This window comes from Oryctolagus cuniculus, chromosome 14 (genome assembly GCF_051225735.1).
Source record: "Oryctolagus cuniculus isolate XC-2025 breed Fujian yellow rabbit chromosome 14, ASM5122573v1, whole genome shotgun sequence".
In the NCBI taxonomy this organism is placed as follows: Eukaryota; Metazoa; Chordata; class Mammalia; order Lagomorpha; family Leporidae; genus Oryctolagus; species Oryctolagus cuniculus.
In genome coordinates this window covers 75,644,258-75,659,613 of record NC_142880.1, presented here as the reverse complement: position 1 = coordinate 75,659,613, position 15,356 = coordinate 75,644,258, and the positions used below count along the sequence as shown (strand labels likewise).

The 15,356-nt window shown below is 41.7% G+C and overlaps 2 protein-coding genes across 6 annotated transcripts in view; one reads left to right on the top strand and one right to left on the bottom strand.

The window, feature by feature from the left end:
• Positions 1 to 1,173, top strand: part of CDC20B (cell division cycle 20B) — a 60,330-nt gene extending 59,157 nt beyond the window's left edge. For 3 of the 5 annotated variants that reach the window (XM_008262208.5, XM_089313170.1, XM_089313171.1), the window contains one exon: positions 920 to 1,173. Coding sequence is in view for 3 of the 5 variants with exons in the window: in XM_089313170.1 (XP_089169296.1) it covers positions 920 to 1,063 (144 nt within the window). In the remaining 2 variants the exon portion in view is untranslated. The remainder of the gene's footprint in view (positions 1 to 919) is intronic. The other 2 variants (XM_089313169.1, XM_089313168.1) reach the window with 1 other exon arrangement.
• Positions 1,174 to 3,742: 2,569 nt separating this feature from the next.
• LOC100346285 (granzyme A) lies at positions 3,743 to 13,068 on the bottom strand. The gene is made up of 5 exons (XM_002714033.6): positions 12,913 to 13,068; positions 10,153 to 10,297; positions 7,892 to 8,033; positions 7,068 to 7,340; positions 3,743 to 3,974 (listed from the first exon to the last, which is right to left on the bottom strand). Exons 1-5 carry the CDS (start codon positions 12,980 to 12,982, stop codon positions 3,813 to 3,815), a joined length of 792 nt encoding a protein of 263 aa, XP_002714079.3. The 5' UTR covers positions 12,983 to 13,068; the 3' UTR covers positions 3,743 to 3,812.
• Positions 13,069 to 15,356: the final 2,288 nt, after the last annotated feature.

Sequence of the window (15,356 nt, the reverse complement as noted above, 5' to 3'; positions counted from 1 at the left end):
TAAAGAGACAGAGAGACACGGAGAGCTATATCCAACCTGTTGGTTCACTTCCCAAATGCCCACAACAGCCAGGGATGGGCCAGGTTGAAGCCAGGAGCCTGGAACTTGAGTCTCCCAGGTGAGTGGGTGGCAGGGACTCAACACCTGGGCCATCGCCTACTGCCTCCCAGAGTGCAGAGGAGCAGGAAGCTGGAACTGGGGGCAGAGGCGAGACTCCAATCCAGGACTTCGCCTGTGCCAAACCCCTGTGCCCCTTCTAGGCTGACCAGTCTACTGTTCTTTTTCATGTTAATTCCCACTCATCTCCTAATTAACCCTTGGCTAAATCTTGTTCTTTTCTGCTGTGGTACCTTTGGTGGGGATTTGCTTCTGATCTTGAATCCTTGTTTCTCTCCTCCTTTTCTTTATACATCTGCACAAGTCCTAGCCTCTCCAGAAGGTGTTTTGAAATATTACCTGAGTTTGAATTCTTGGCATTAGTTGGTATCACATTTACATTAATTTTTGTGTTGTCGTTATCTTAAATCTTTTATTACTGTGTGGGTGTGGGCTTTTAGCTTAGGCCACATCCTACATTGGAGAACTTAGACTTGACTCATGGCTCTGGCTCCTGATTCCAGTTTCTGGCTAACACAGACCCTGGGAGGCAGTGGTGATGGCTCAAGTAACTGTGCTTTTACCACTCACATGGAAGACCTAGATTGAGTTTCCATTTTCTGGCTCTGGCCTGCCCTGATTGTTGTGGGCATTTGGGGAATGAACCAGTGGATGAAAACTATCTGTCAATCTGTCTCTCAAATAAATATATTAAAAAATATATCGGGGCTGGTATTGTGACAAAGTGGGTTAAGTTTCTGTCTCTGACACTGACATCCATAGTGCATCACTGATTCAAATTCTGGTGGCTCTGCTTCTCTAGCTCCCTGCTGATGCACTTGGGAAAGCAGTGAAGACGGCCCAAGTACTTGGACCCCTGCCATCCATGTGGAAGACCTTGATGGAGACAGAGGCTCCTGGGTTTGGCCTGGTTCAGAGTTTGCCATTGCAGCTATTTGGAGAGTGAAACAGCAGGTGGAAAATCTTGCTTTCTCTGTCTTTCCCACCTCCCACCTTCCCCACCACCCTGCCTTTCAAATAAATAAAATAAATCTGAAAAGAAGTATTATAATGTTAGTCCTTGGTTATTTTAGTTTTAATATGTTTGTTTCCTGGACAATTAAATTCAGGTGATGAAGGAGCATACATTATACTTTTTGTGTCCCTTAGAATGTTATGCACCTGCCAGAAAACAAATACGGATATATTTGTTTGCTTTGCCATAAACCTTTTCATCTTTACCAATGCAGGCCCTCTCCCCTTCCCTTATCCCTTACCCCCAATCCACAAAACACAGACCCACAGACCTTGATAATTGGACTCATAGTATGTACAAGTGGAGTTAGGATTCTCTCACCAAATGAGCGTTAAGTTGGTGATAAATCCCTACCCCAACACACACTTCTTTTAACTCAGAAAATGCTGGTAATTCTTGCCTTAGAAAATTTTAGGCCACCAAAAGCTGCAAATGTCATACTGTTCTTCAATGCTCTCATTCTTTAAGCCAGTAGTTTTACCGTCACCTTCTTAACTAGCCAACTATGAAGTACTAAGAAAATGTTTAGAAAGGAATGAACAAAACGATGAGAATATCTTAGTGTGCCCCACTTTTATGCTCTGAGTGCTTCTGTCTGAACAGTCTCATGACCCTGTGTCATGACCAAGGACCTCTTCTCCCAGCTCATACAGGTGTGTGAACAAGGGGCTCTCATTTAAGAAAAATATTAATATGCTTTTGGCTGCTCTTAGGTTTGGTGGGAAGTTTGGGATATGCTTTTAGTAAAGAAAAAAAGTGAACTTCTGGATAATATACAAAAGAAAAGCCTTCATTACAATGGACCCCTTAGTTCTGTAATTGAAAACTTTTGTTAGTAGTAATTCACATGTGGTGAATGATACTAATATTACAGCTTGATGAGCTTTTACTTTGGGAATAGGTAATTGTGCAGTCACCACCCAGAATGACTGGCTAGCATTCTAAAGGGAACCTTTGTGCCCTTTCCCATTCAGTTTGTGCCACAAGTGACTGAGATTTGTTTTTATTTTTCTTTGCTATATAGTATTATACAAAAGTATAACCATTGTCTATCCATTTTATTGTGGATTTGAGTTATTTCCGGTTTAGTCTTTGAAGAATAAAGGTGCTATGCATATTCCCGAGCACATCTTTGGTGGACAAAAGCACTCAATTTTCTTTGGCACAGATTCTGGAGTGCAGTTGTGAGATCATAGATTATGTATCCATTGAGTCTTAGTAGAAGATACCGATTTTCAGTTTAAGTTGTGCCAATTTATACTTCTACCAGTCATGGGTGAGGTTTACACACAACTGCACTGGAGGTTGTAGTAGGCATATAGAATATCATCTGAGTGTCCCTCTTATTGCCTCTCTTTTAGATGTTAGCACCAGACCTCATGTTCTAGCAGAGGGCTTCTCATTCCTGACTGCATGTTAGAATCATTGAGAAGCTCCTATAAAGACTATTACATTCTGGGTCCTGCCAAATCCTAATTGAATCAGAATCTCTAGAGGGAAGGCCTAGGCATTGGTACTCTAAAAAAGCCTCAGGAATCTAAAGGTTAAAAACCACAGTACTAGTATATTGATCTAAACTCTGCTCCTTCCTTCATCATGAGAGATTGTCTCTTAGTGTTGCTGGAGGTTCTTTTTTGAATATATGTTACGTATCTATGTTTCTGTGTGTGTGTGTGTGTGTGTGTGTGTGAATGTATACAAGAGGTCTTCAAAAATTTTAAGGAAAATGTATATTTTGAAAAAAATTATTTTGCAACACAATAAGGTTATCTTTTAATTCCATTTCCATGACCTTGTTGAATTACCCTCATATACATGTATACACATATATCATATATATAATGTTTGTATCCTAAAGAGACTGATAGAAAGGGAAGGAGTCTGTTCATGTGATCACATGATCGTATGACTGCGGGGCTGAGGACTCTTTGCTACATCCATGTGCTGAAAAAACTTATTGGAGTTCCTTCCCAAAGAAATCTTTTGGGCCACATTTCAACACTCACTTAGTACCATGGGGATGGATGTCACTATAACCACTAGGTAGACTAGACATTCCCAGACTCAAGGACAAGAAAATCCAAGAAATCACATAGATAATCCAACGCTTAAAGGCAAGCTACAGTGCTGAGAAACAAGGCTGCCATTTGGTTGTATAATTTTCTTGGCTGTCAGAGTGCTTTGTCTATATCCCCCAAAATTCTAATTTCTATTCCTTACCTCCCTTTGGAAAATTTGTAAGGAATTATAAATTTCTATTTCTCCTGTAGACTCGAGTTCTTTCATAAATGTGACTAGCAGGTGTTGATGTGGAACAATGACCTCTGAAGGATGGATTTATTTTCTTTTTACCCAAATGCTTCAGACCAGCTATTTCTATTTCCTGTGAAATTGCTGAGCCCTTCACTGAACTTGTCATTAGATAGAGTTGATCTTATGCCATTCCTGTTGGGTACCACCGAGATAGTCACCTGAGCAGTTCAGGAAAAACTCCCATGGCATTCGACATATGAATTTGCCCCTTGCGGTAGTCACAAGATTGCCCTATGACTGTGCTTCACTGTGGCTGTTGGAGATGTTGCCAGTATTGTTAGAGGAGAGAAACAGAGATGGCTGTGCAAGTTGATTTTATTTATGACAAGATTGACAAGTGACAGAGAGTGAAATGAAGCACAGTTATCTAAACTGCTCTCTTCATAGTCTTTTTTATCCAGCTGAGCTGTTTTTTTGACAGAAGGGTATATACGCCAGGCCATCGGGGGTCTCCACATTTATTATCCATGCCGAAGGCAGTGATGCCACGGAGGGTACCCTCACAGAGCAAAGGGCTTCCAGAATCTCCCTGGGGTAAGACAAGAGGGAAGAGGAGTGGATTCAGTGTCAGACATGAGCACTAGTGAAATGGAAGAAATCCTGCAACATTTCCTATGCAGTTGAGACCAACCTAGATTTAGCTGAAAATCATCACTTAAAAAGTTAAAATAGTTTATATACTACATTTGAGACTGGTTACTTTCTTTCTTTCTTTTTCTTCCTTCCTTCCTCCCTCCCTTCCTTCCTTCCTTCCTCCCTCCCTATTTTCTCTTCCTTTTCCCCTCCCCCCTTCCTTCGTTTTTCAAAGCCCACCTATAATTACTTTCTGGAAATGCTTACTAACTCCAGGGAAAATTAGTCAATTGCAGATGGTATGGCAGGGAATAAACACTGTGTTTTCTGGTTCTACCAGCAAATTGTCTTCCGAAAGACACAAAGGCAAAGCAACTCCTTTCAGATAAAAGTTGGCCTTGTGAATGCATGAAATAAGAAACCAGAGAAGCTGAGATTCTCTCTGGACACTAAGTTACCTGGGGGTACTTCAAAAAGTACATGGAGGGTTGGACATTTGGTCCAGTAGTTAAGTTGCTGGTTGAGATGCTTGCATCCCATATTGAAGTAATCAGATTCACCAACTTATTTTGTTTCCTGACCCCAGCTTTCTGCTAGTACAGATGCTGAGAGGCAGAAGTGACGGCTCAAGTAATTGGTTCCTCACGTCCATGTGGGAGACAAAAATTGAGTTTGTGACTCCTGGATTCAGTCTTGGCCCAGCCCTGGCCATTATGGGCATTTGTGGTGTGACCTAGTGAATGGGAAATCTCTGCCTGCCTGTCTCTCTCTCTCTCTCTCTCTGTCTGTGCTTCTTAAATAAACAAAAAAAATTTAAAAACAGCTCATAGAAAAATGGAATTGAGAAAGTTTTATTTTGGTATGAAGAAATATAAATCTATGCATAATTTTTTAATAATCCACATTTACATGAACATTTTGAATACCCCTTATTTGCCTTGGTTTGAAATTTTTGTACCCAAATAAAGTTATCTTTTCATGAACTTTTTGAAGAATCCTCATATTTCTCCTTCCTATTATGATACTTGACATTTGAAGAATTATTCCTCTAGCTTTATTTTGTCAACAGCCAATTCTAAGGCATCTAAATAACAGGGAAGAATTGTTAAGCTCCAATGTTAGAGAGTGGTTGATGGTTTTAGCATCTTGAGATGTTGCTGTGGCCTCAGGATGCTGATAGAATCCCCAAATATGAAGGTTGTAGGCTCCTGGGTGCCCAAAGTTGTGGACAAGGGATGGAATGGTGAAGGAGGTAAAGAAAAGTGGAAAAGTATTCATCCATGTCATCTTTCCCTGGGATCTGACCATCCTTGGTCTGAAGGCAAGACCCAGCCAGCTCCTAGGAAGGGCAGAGAACTCTGGATCTCTCAGTCTCTGATAACCCCCAAACCATGCACATGCACACTCCTTCTCTTTAGATAGGACTCAATAGGTTATTTTGAAAAGGGGAAGAATGACAAGCCAGTGTCTAGAGCTTAAAAATCTGAAATGTTTCTTCTACTCCTGTCTTCCAGCAAGGCTCTGTTCCATTTCTTCTTGGGGTTCTGGGGTGGACACACATTCTATGATATGGGCTCATGCTGGGAAGTTGGTTAGTAGGGATTGAGCTCATATCTAGGAAGTTATGAGGTCTAGCTCAAAGTCTTCAACCTGGCTTAGAAATGACAGCGTTTCAGGCAGTCCCGGTTTAAATGGCAGAAGAATTCTTGGGGGGGGGGGGACACTGAGATGGGGAAAAGGTCTCAAGGGCCCTGAAGAACCTGGACTTCAGCTCTCCTGAGTGTTGAATATCTTCAAGTTCAGATCCATATACATCAATATAAGAAAAAAGAAAGAAAAACATTGTTTTCTTTCTTCTTTTTATATAAAACCAAGATGTATCTAGTTAAGAAATGGGCAAAGGACATGAACAGGCATTTTTCAAAGGATGAAATACAAATGGTCAACAGCCACATGAAAGATGCTCAGGATCACCAGCAGTCAGGGAAACGCAAATAAAAGCCACAATGAGGTTTCACTTCATCCCACTTAGAATGACTATCATCCAAAAATCAAAAAATAACAAATGCTAGTGAGGATGTGGAGAAAAAGATACCCTAATACACTGCTGGTGGAAATGTAAACTGATGCAACAATTATAAAAAACAGTATAGCGATTCTTCAGAAAACTAAAAATAGATATTCTGTTTGACCCAGCTATTCCACTCCTGGGAATATACCCAAAGGAAATGAAATCACATATGAGAGAGTTACTTGTACTCCCATATTTATAGCAGCTCTATTCACAATAACTAGAATATGGAAGCAACTTACATCTCCATCAACTGATGACTGGGTACAGAAAATGTGGTATATATACACAATGGAATACTACTCAGGCATAAAAATGAATGAAATCCTGAATTTTACAACAGAATGGTAGCAACTGCAGATCATTATGCTTAGTGAAATAAGCTAGACCCCAAAAGACAAATATTACAAGTTTTCTCTGATTTGTGATAGTAAATAGAGTCTAAAAAATTTAATGTATGTGAGTGAAATTGGCATTTTTGGATTTGATTATTGTTTATAGCCTTTGTCTATATTCCTGATGAACAATGGTCTTTCTAAACTTTTTACTTGTTGAACTCTTTATTTAGGGGAGCATTAAGCCTTTGACTATAAAGTAAATTAAAAATGTGTTATTGCAAAAATTAGAAAAGAAAGGAAGTGGGAGGGAGTGAGGAAGGGAGGAAAGGAAGTATCTATATATTTTTAGAATTGCATTTATGGACTACATTAAATCTGTTCTCTTTATATTAACAAAAATGTAAGCAAATAAAAAAAAGATTTTGGTTAACCCATGCACTAGCAGTGAACTTCCTAGTTTTGACACATGACCCACTTGAGCTAAGCAACAATTTGGTTGACTGGGGTTTATCAAACTTCTTTCAAAGAGCACTAGGACTCTGCAGAAGCCAATTCCATGAAAACAAATGCATGACATTAAATGTTCTATATCTGCAGAACCCACTTCAACAGCTAAGACGTGAAAGCTTGTTTAACTTACGTTGCATGAGTCTTTTCCACCTTTGTTGCTTCCAGCACAAATCATATTCGCTGTGATCATAGGATTAGAATTATAATGTTTGTCATCATTGCAAATTTTTCTGTCTATGACAGTGACATTGACTTCTCTCAGAGATTCAGATGGGCGTGACTGATGGTTAACTGTTTTCCCCCACCCTGCAACTCGACACAGGGTTCCTGGTTTCACATCCTCTCCCATTTTAGGGAGCTGAAGGACATCCACATTTCGGGTTTTTTTTGCTTTCTTTTTCAGCTGTTGAAAAACAAGAGTAAAGAGTTAAAAAAATGAGATAAATATTGACATTTTTGCTTAAATTCTAGCTCAATCTTTGTCCTTCCCCTCCCTTATGAGTATGTAACAAAAGGAGCGCTGGAGAAAAGTTTCCTTATAGGTTGCCAGATTTTATGTGGTCTATGACTTTTTTTTTTTTTTTAAAGATTTAGTTATGTATTTGAAAGATCTAGAGCGAGAGTGAGAGTGAGAGTGAGAGTGAGAGAGAGAGAGAGAGATGGGGAAAGATCTTCCCTCTACTGGTTCACTCCCCAGATGGCTGCAATGGCCAGGACTGGGAAGCCAAGAACTCCATCCAGGTTTCCCATGTGGGTGGCAGCATCCCAAATACTTGGGCCATCTTTTGCTGCTTTTCCCAAGCTCAGTAGGGAGCAGGATCAGAAGTGGAGCAGCTGGGACATGAACTGATGCCCATATGGAATGCTGGCATCATAGGTGGTGGCTTTATCTGCTACGTCACAATGCCAACCCTAGGTCTTATGACTTTAAAGAAGACAATCAAAGATACATACCTGTAGAAGGCTAAGATCACCTTCATGTGTTTTTGAGTTATAGCTTGGATAGCAAAACTGTTTCTTAATGGCTATTTTCTGTTTCTCTGGCTCAGGTTTGGTTATTGAGTGAGCCCCAAGGATGACCTGGGACCTTCTGCTCCTGAGAACAGATACAAGAGTGTTCACTGGGTCTATTGTTTAATGAGGAGTTGAGTATATTATGTGCTGACCAATTTCATGTCCATTTGTAAATACGCTTGTTGTGGAGTCACTTCCTTATGACTCAGAAAGAAAATGTGTTCTTTAAGGAATAAAAACCAATAGACTTATGAATTCATGACTAACATTAACATCATCATCACTACCAGCAGCTAATTTTAACAAGCTCAACTAGATTCATTGAGAAATAGGTAAGACAATACATGGCAGCAAAGCCCAGTCTGTGCTTGTTCCCACTTTTTTCTTCCATACTGTTTTTATCTGTGGTGGGTAGTTAGGCTACAGATTACTAGAAAACCAAAGTCTCAGTAGTTCATAGAAGCAAAAGGCACCAGATAAATGGGGCGTAATGTGTGAAAGAGATCTTTGTAAGACAACCGCAAACTTAGTGATCAAACTTGCTAGAAACAGATCTCCCCAGTGGATGACCCCATTTGCTGTGTGTATGCTGGGGGGCAGGGGATGGTGGTCTGAAGCAGGGGCCCAGGATTCTTTCCTTCTTTTAATCCATGCTGAAAATTCAGTTTGGTTAATAAGGCTAAGGTACTCTCTGATGTACTAATGAGTAAGGCTATCATCATTTACAACCTAATATAGACTAAAGCAACCAGATATTCCCATTGCCTTATGCCCATTATGCCAACTGGGACTGGTCTCACTTAAGACATTAGAACAGAGTTGCAGTAGAGCATACTCTGATGATGCAATGTCCTATACATTTGCCTAGTCCAATATGGTGGCCACTAGCCACATGTAGCTGCTGAGAACTTGAAATGTGGGTGGTGCCACTGAGGAACAAAACTTGAAATTTTATTTAGTTTTAATCAATTTCAACATAAGTAGGCCACTGTGGCTACTGGCTATCATATTGACCATCACGGGGTTAATTTGCATTAAGAGAGTGCAAAAAAAGCCAGGCCTGGGAAGAGATTTGAAGGCAGCTATTAACAGGAGTTGAGATGATTGAGGTATGAGAGGGATTTACTAAGGGTTCCAGGAAAACATTTAAAGTAAGTATCTCTACTTGATGGTGGTGTTCAGGCCCTTATGGGAGGGTATTGAAAGTCTGGCCCTTTCACGCTGTGACTGAGTCTACCCAGTCACACAATATGATCAGAAGCAAAGCCTTATAGCACCTGTACCCCGTGGCTCTAGTGGAAACCAACAGAAAGGGCTTGAGGATGCCACTTTCTCTTTTGGCTAATTGTTTGTAGCCATCTAGGACAAAATTCCTGAAGACTTACTTAATAAGAATTATGTTTGTGAAGGGCAGGCATTGTGGTACAGAGGGTTAAGTTGGGGTGCCTGCACCCCATATTGCAGTGCCTGGGATCAAGTCTCACCTTTGCTTCTTTTTTTTTTTTAAGATTTATTTATTTTACTTGAAAGTCACAGTTACACAGAGAGAGGAGAGGCAGAGAGAGAGAGAGAGTCTTCCATCTGATGGTTCACTCCCCAGATGGCCTCAACGGCCGGAGCTGCACCAATCCAAAGCCAGGAGCCTCCTCCAGGTCTCCCACGTGGGTGTAGGGGCCCATGGACTTGGGGCATCCTCCACTGCTTTCCCAGGCCACAGCAGAGAGCTGGATTGGAAGTGGAGCAGCTGGGCCCCTAACTGGCACCCATATGCAATGCCAGCACCACAGATGGTGGCCCTATCTGCTATGCCACAGTGCTGGCTCCTCACCTTTGCTTCTAATCCAGTTTTTTGCTAATGTGCCTTGGAGGCAGCAGATGATAAAGCCCACATACTTGAATCCCTGCCATCCATGAGGGAGCTTCAGATGGAGTTCCTGACTGCTGGATTTCACCTGGCCCAGCCTGGCTATTGTGAGCATTTTAGGATTGAATCAATGGATGGAAGATATTCTCTCTCTCTATCTCTTTCACTCTTCCAAATAAATAAGCAAGCAAATAAATAAAATTATAAAAGCAAGAAGAAGATAAGAAAGTGGACATGAGCTTCCCTTGGCTTAAGGAGATTTATTTTATTAATATTTCCCCAAATTAGGATATCTCCACATTAAAAAACAAAAACAAAAGTAAACCAAAGCACTTACATTTTACAGTGAGCTGCAGTCAACACCCAGTCTTCTGCAATCAAAGCACCAGCACAGATATTTTTCTTATTAATTTTGAGTAGGGCCATGTAGGGTCTTGAATGAGGAGTTACCTCTTGTCCTCCGATAATTCTTACACACACATCTGGTTAATAGGAAAAGACAGATCACACTGGTGTCCGTCCCAAAGATCTCTACCTAAAACCTTGCTTCTAAGGCCAGCCATGCTTTTCCTACTTGGAGGGATGGCATGGATGAGGGCACTTATGCCCCCTGCTTTTACTCCACGTGGACCTGCAGACCCCTGACTCTAAGTGCTGTCTCTGTTGGAGTCTCGTAGAAGTCTCTCCTCCTTTATCCACAGAAGCCATGCATTGGTGTTCCAGGGTCATCAGACTGGACATTCAGCAGAAACCTCCACCCTCAGGCCTCAGAGCCTGCAAAGAGCCTTGGTCTACACCAGCAACAGTGGCTGCAAGAGATGTTACTTTCACAATGACCTTCAGTGCCCCCAATTCTTTCTGGCCAAGTATTTTTTTTAAAGATTTATTTATTTATTTGAAAGAGTTACACAGAGAGACGGAGAGGCAGAGAGAGAGAGAGAGAGAGAGAGGGAGAGAGAGGTCTTTTATCTGCTAGTTCACTCCCCAGATGGTCGCAATAGCCAGAGCTGCATGGATCCAAAGCCAGGAGCCAGGAGCTTCCTCCGGGTCTCCTGCATGGGTAGAGGGTCCCAAGGAACTGGCCATCTTCTATTCCTTTCCCAGGCCATAGAAGAGAGCTGGATAGAAGTGGAACAGCCGGGACTCAAACCGGCGCTCATATGTAATGCCGGCAATGCAGATGGTGGCCTTACCCGCTATGCCACAGTGTCTGGCCAAGGATTAATATGGAGGATCAGAGGGGGTTCTTAGAAGCTTGAGATCTTCCTGTTTCACCACAAGCCCTTGTGAAAACACAGCTTACAAATTGATGCTTACACAGTTTAAATGTGATCCTTCTCACGCATTCTTCCATCATAGTGTTAGCTTCTGCTTATTGAATTATATTGTCTTCCCTCATCAGTTGAAGGAATAGCAACTGTTGTATCTAAGACTCCTTCAATCTCCACACCAAACCACATGGTTTAATATATAGCCTTTTCCAGAGAAGCAGGGAAAGGGACGAAACACTGAAGTAGAGAGTTCTGCCTCAGTGAAAATTCCTTGATGATACACTGGGAGTGTAGACCATAGTTAGAGAACAGTGAGACCTGAACACAGACGAACCACCCATGCTGGCTGAGAGGACCTCGTATCTTTGTGATATATGCTTAGCTTTCCACTGCCATCACTCGATCCTGAAATATTCTCCAGACCATCGACTAAGACTCTTGTTTTCTTGAATACCGCACAATACATCTTATTCTATAATAAAAGCCAGCTCATTGTCACATCCCCAGCAAGGTGGATATAAAAGCCTTTTATAAGGTTTGAAGAGGATGAGGGGAAGAAGAGGAGGAGGTGACCAGCAGTGAGTTGGAAAGGGCAAATTCTGAACTCTAGAAATAAAAGGGTAAGGAACTTGGAGAAGCCAAGGAACTTCATCACATCCCAGATCCCAGTTTTTCCTAGGGTATCACACATAGATTCCAAAGGTGTATTTTTTTTGCTTTCTGGGCTGCAGAAATCATAACCTCAATGAGATACTGCCTTTTGTGTTTGGTGAGTTCATGGCTGGCTCCACATTGGTTGGCCCTGCCTCAGTCCCATAGTGGTCCTCACTTCCTTGTGGAAAGGAAAATTGGGGTCTACCCAGGAGCTTCTTTTCTTCCCTGGATACTGCCATGAATTTTAAAGCACTTTACCGCAAATATGCAGAAGTCACACAAAAGCAGCAGCAAAGCTATCATTTAGTACAACAAAGAAGTAACTTAACAAAATGCATCATAACACTCCCCAGTGTCCCAGTGTGTTCTCAGGTAGACTAAAGCCCGAGAAATTATTCTAAAAAACCCAAATCATTCTTGCTTTACTTTTGGTGTCTTGGGCATATTTGTCTAACTTGTCTTTAAGACTCCATGCATTTTCTGCAAGGTAGCCTTTGAACTGATGAAGGCACCATGAAAGGTAAATTTGTTTTACTAACTCAAGAGTCTTTTATTTGCTCATTTTTGCATTGTCATTTGAAACTACAAATTGGCAGCAATAAGCCTTGATGGTTCTATTATCTTTTGTAAAAAATATGTAAGGAAGGGCTGGCTCACTAGGCTAATCCTCCGCCTTGCGGCACCGGCACACAGGATTCTAGTCCCAGTCGGGGTGCCGGATTCTGTTCCGGTTGCCCCTCTTCCAGGCCAGCTCTCTGCTATGGCCCAGGAGTGCAGTGGAGGATGGCCCAAGTGCTTGGGCCCTGCACCCGCATGGGAGACCAGGAGAAGCACCTGGCTCCTGGCTTCGGATCAGCGCAGTGCGCCCGCCGCAGCGCACTGGCCGCAGCGGCCATTGGAGGGTGAACCAATGGCAAAAAGGAAGACCTTTCTGTCTGTCTCTCTCTCACTATCCACTCTGCCTGTCCAAAAAAAAAAAAAAAAAAAAAAAGTAAGGAAGGATTTTTCTCATCTCTAAAACATAGAAATTCTTAGCATCTGAGAATATTAAAGCTGTTAAGGCTTGGGGAATAAAAACTTCTGTTAGTATAACAAGGCAATATTACCAAAAGTTGATCATCTGTTCCATTTTACTCACTGGTTATAAGGGAAATGGCAAGGATCAGTCTTACCTTCAGGAATCAGCAGGAGAAAAATGACACCTGAGAGAAAGGATGCCCAAATGGCACAGGAGCTCCTCATGGTGGCTGAGTCCCCACGTCAATCAACAGGAAAATCTCTTTTTAGTTCTTGATGGCCTCTGCCTATATATCAAGAGTACAAAGGATGTGGTTGCATTTTTTTTTCACATTTGAAATGAGCATTAGGAAATGAAACTCAAGTAAGAGAGAACCCTGAAAAATCTCTCCTTGCCAGGAGGTGTGAAGTCTTTTGCTAGGACTGCCAAGGGTGGATGGAGCCTTGATGGTTCTATTATCTTTTGTAAAAAATGTTGCCCTTGGAACATAGTCCACAAGAAGGGATTTCCAAGACTAAGAATGGCTGTGGTATCCAGGAAGAGCTCTCCATAGACTTAAACTAGAGCTTAAAAACTCTCCTAAAACTGGTAAAGAGAGATGTCTTCCCAGTTGTCTGCCTGGGCTGCATAATGATGAGCAGGCTAAGTGCAAGTGGGGAACGGGAGGGAGACGTATATGCATGTAAGCTCCTGTCTTAATTGCCTTCCCTGCTCTGGGGAGTCTGTGGCAGGGGTGAAGACATGGGTGAGTGGAGGTAGGGGCTGGTGGCCCTTTCCAGCCCTCTCTTTGTGCTTCCCCTGGCTTTTCCCTCCCTTCTTTGCTTCCCTATTTCTGAATTGAGCTGAGAAAGAAAACTGGAGTCAGACAAAGTTACATAGTTCTAATGTAGGGGAATGTCTCCCTCTGAAAAGAATCAGCCTCCATTCCCAGAGCAGCAGTGTGCAGTACGCTTTCCGTTAGCAATGTCTCTAGCTCCTTTTTTGAACTGAGGAGTCTATTAGAATACATACGGTCAATTGTTCTGTCTGGTTGTTGTTGCAACAACTAGCCTCATGGTTAATACCCGGATGACATCAGACCTAGTGGTTATTTTTTCAGTAATCCTATGACCTTAGGACGGAGCCCTGCTCAGACCCTTGTGTTTCCTTTTCCCAGATATTACAAGTGCATGAAAGACTAATCGTTTTCAGTAACAGCACTAGGGTGCCCTGGTTTTGATGAGTAATTTTAGTGAAAGCCTAAAAAAAAAAAATCAAATCTTAATTAACTACATCGACTGAAAATTTCTCACAGGAAACACTGACAATTTTATTTCTTTTATGTGACTGTGGTTGCTCTTCCTCCATTAATTTTGACTTTTAGTAGTTTTATGAGGTATAATTTATATACCATAAAGTTCACACACTCAAAAATATAGCTTTTGATTTATTTGCAGGGTCATGAAGCCATCATCGTAACCAAATTCTGGGGCGTTTTCATCATCCCCAAAGAATCCTTGTTCCCATTAGCAGTCTCTCCTACCAACTTCTAATCTGCTTTCTGCCTGCACAGATTGGCCTATTGTGCACGTTTCATATAAATGGAATTATACACTATGAGGTCTTTAGTGACTGACTTCTTTCACTTAGGATACCGGTTTTGAGGTTCATCCAAATTATAACCTGCATTAATACTTCATTCCTTTCAACTGCCAAATAATATTCATTATATAGGCACAGCACATATTATTTATCCATTCATCAGCAATGCATATTAGGAGTGTTGCTATTTTTCAGCTACTGTGAATAATGTCTCATGCACATTCAGGTATAAATTTTTACTTGGACATATGTTTAAAGATTTGCTTATTCATTTGAAAGTCAGAGTTACACAGAGAAGGAGAGGCAGAAAGAGGGAGAGAGAGAGAGAAAGAGAAGGAGAGAGAAAGAGAGAGAGAAAGAGAGAGAGAGGTCTTCCATTCACTGGTTCACTCTCCAACTGGCCGCAACATCTGGAGCTGTGCCAATCTGAAGCCAGGAGCCAGGAGCCAGGAGCTTCTTCTGGGTCTCCCATGCAGGTGCAGGGGCCCAAGGACTTGGGCCATCTTCTACTGTTTCCTCAGGGCATAGCAGAGAGCTGGATCGGAGTGGAGCAGCCAGGACGGGAACCAGTGCCCATATGGGATGCCGACACTGCAGGCAGCGGCCTTACCCGCAACGCCACAGCACCGGCCCCATAACACTATGTTTTAACATTGTGAGGAATTTCCAAACTGTTTGCCAATGTAGCCACACTATTTTGCATTCCCACAACAGCATAGGAAGTTTCTAATTTCTCATGCCATTTTCTGTTTTGTTATTTTTTCTGTAATTGCCATACTAGTGGGGATGAAATGGTAGTTTATTGTGTGTTTTTTTTTAATATGCATGTATACACATGTACTTCCATATTAAGCATTAAGAGATACAAGAGTATAATAGTTAAAACAGTACAGTTTCTCAGGACTGCCTGTGTTTTAATTTTAACTTCAGTGAGTACTAGCTGTGTGATCTTGGGCAAGTTATTATTTTTTTTTATCTCCCTAATGACTAATGATGTTGAGTTTCTCTTCATATGCT

Excerpts from the sequence above, each read along its gene's own strand:
- LOC100346285 (XM_002714033.6), bottom strand. The coding sequence starts at position 12,982 with ATGAGGAGCTCCTGTGCCATTTGGGCATCCTTTCTCTCAGGTGTCATT. Across the intron at positions 10,298-12,912 it reads TCTCCTGCTGATTCCTGAAG|ATGTGTGTGTAAGAATTATC; the intron begins GTAAGACTGATC and ends CCTATTAACCAG. Across the intron at positions 7,341-7,891 it reads GTGATCTTAGCCTTCTACAG|CTGAAAAAGAAAGCAAAAAA; the intron begins GTATGTATCTTT and ends GTTTTTCAACAG.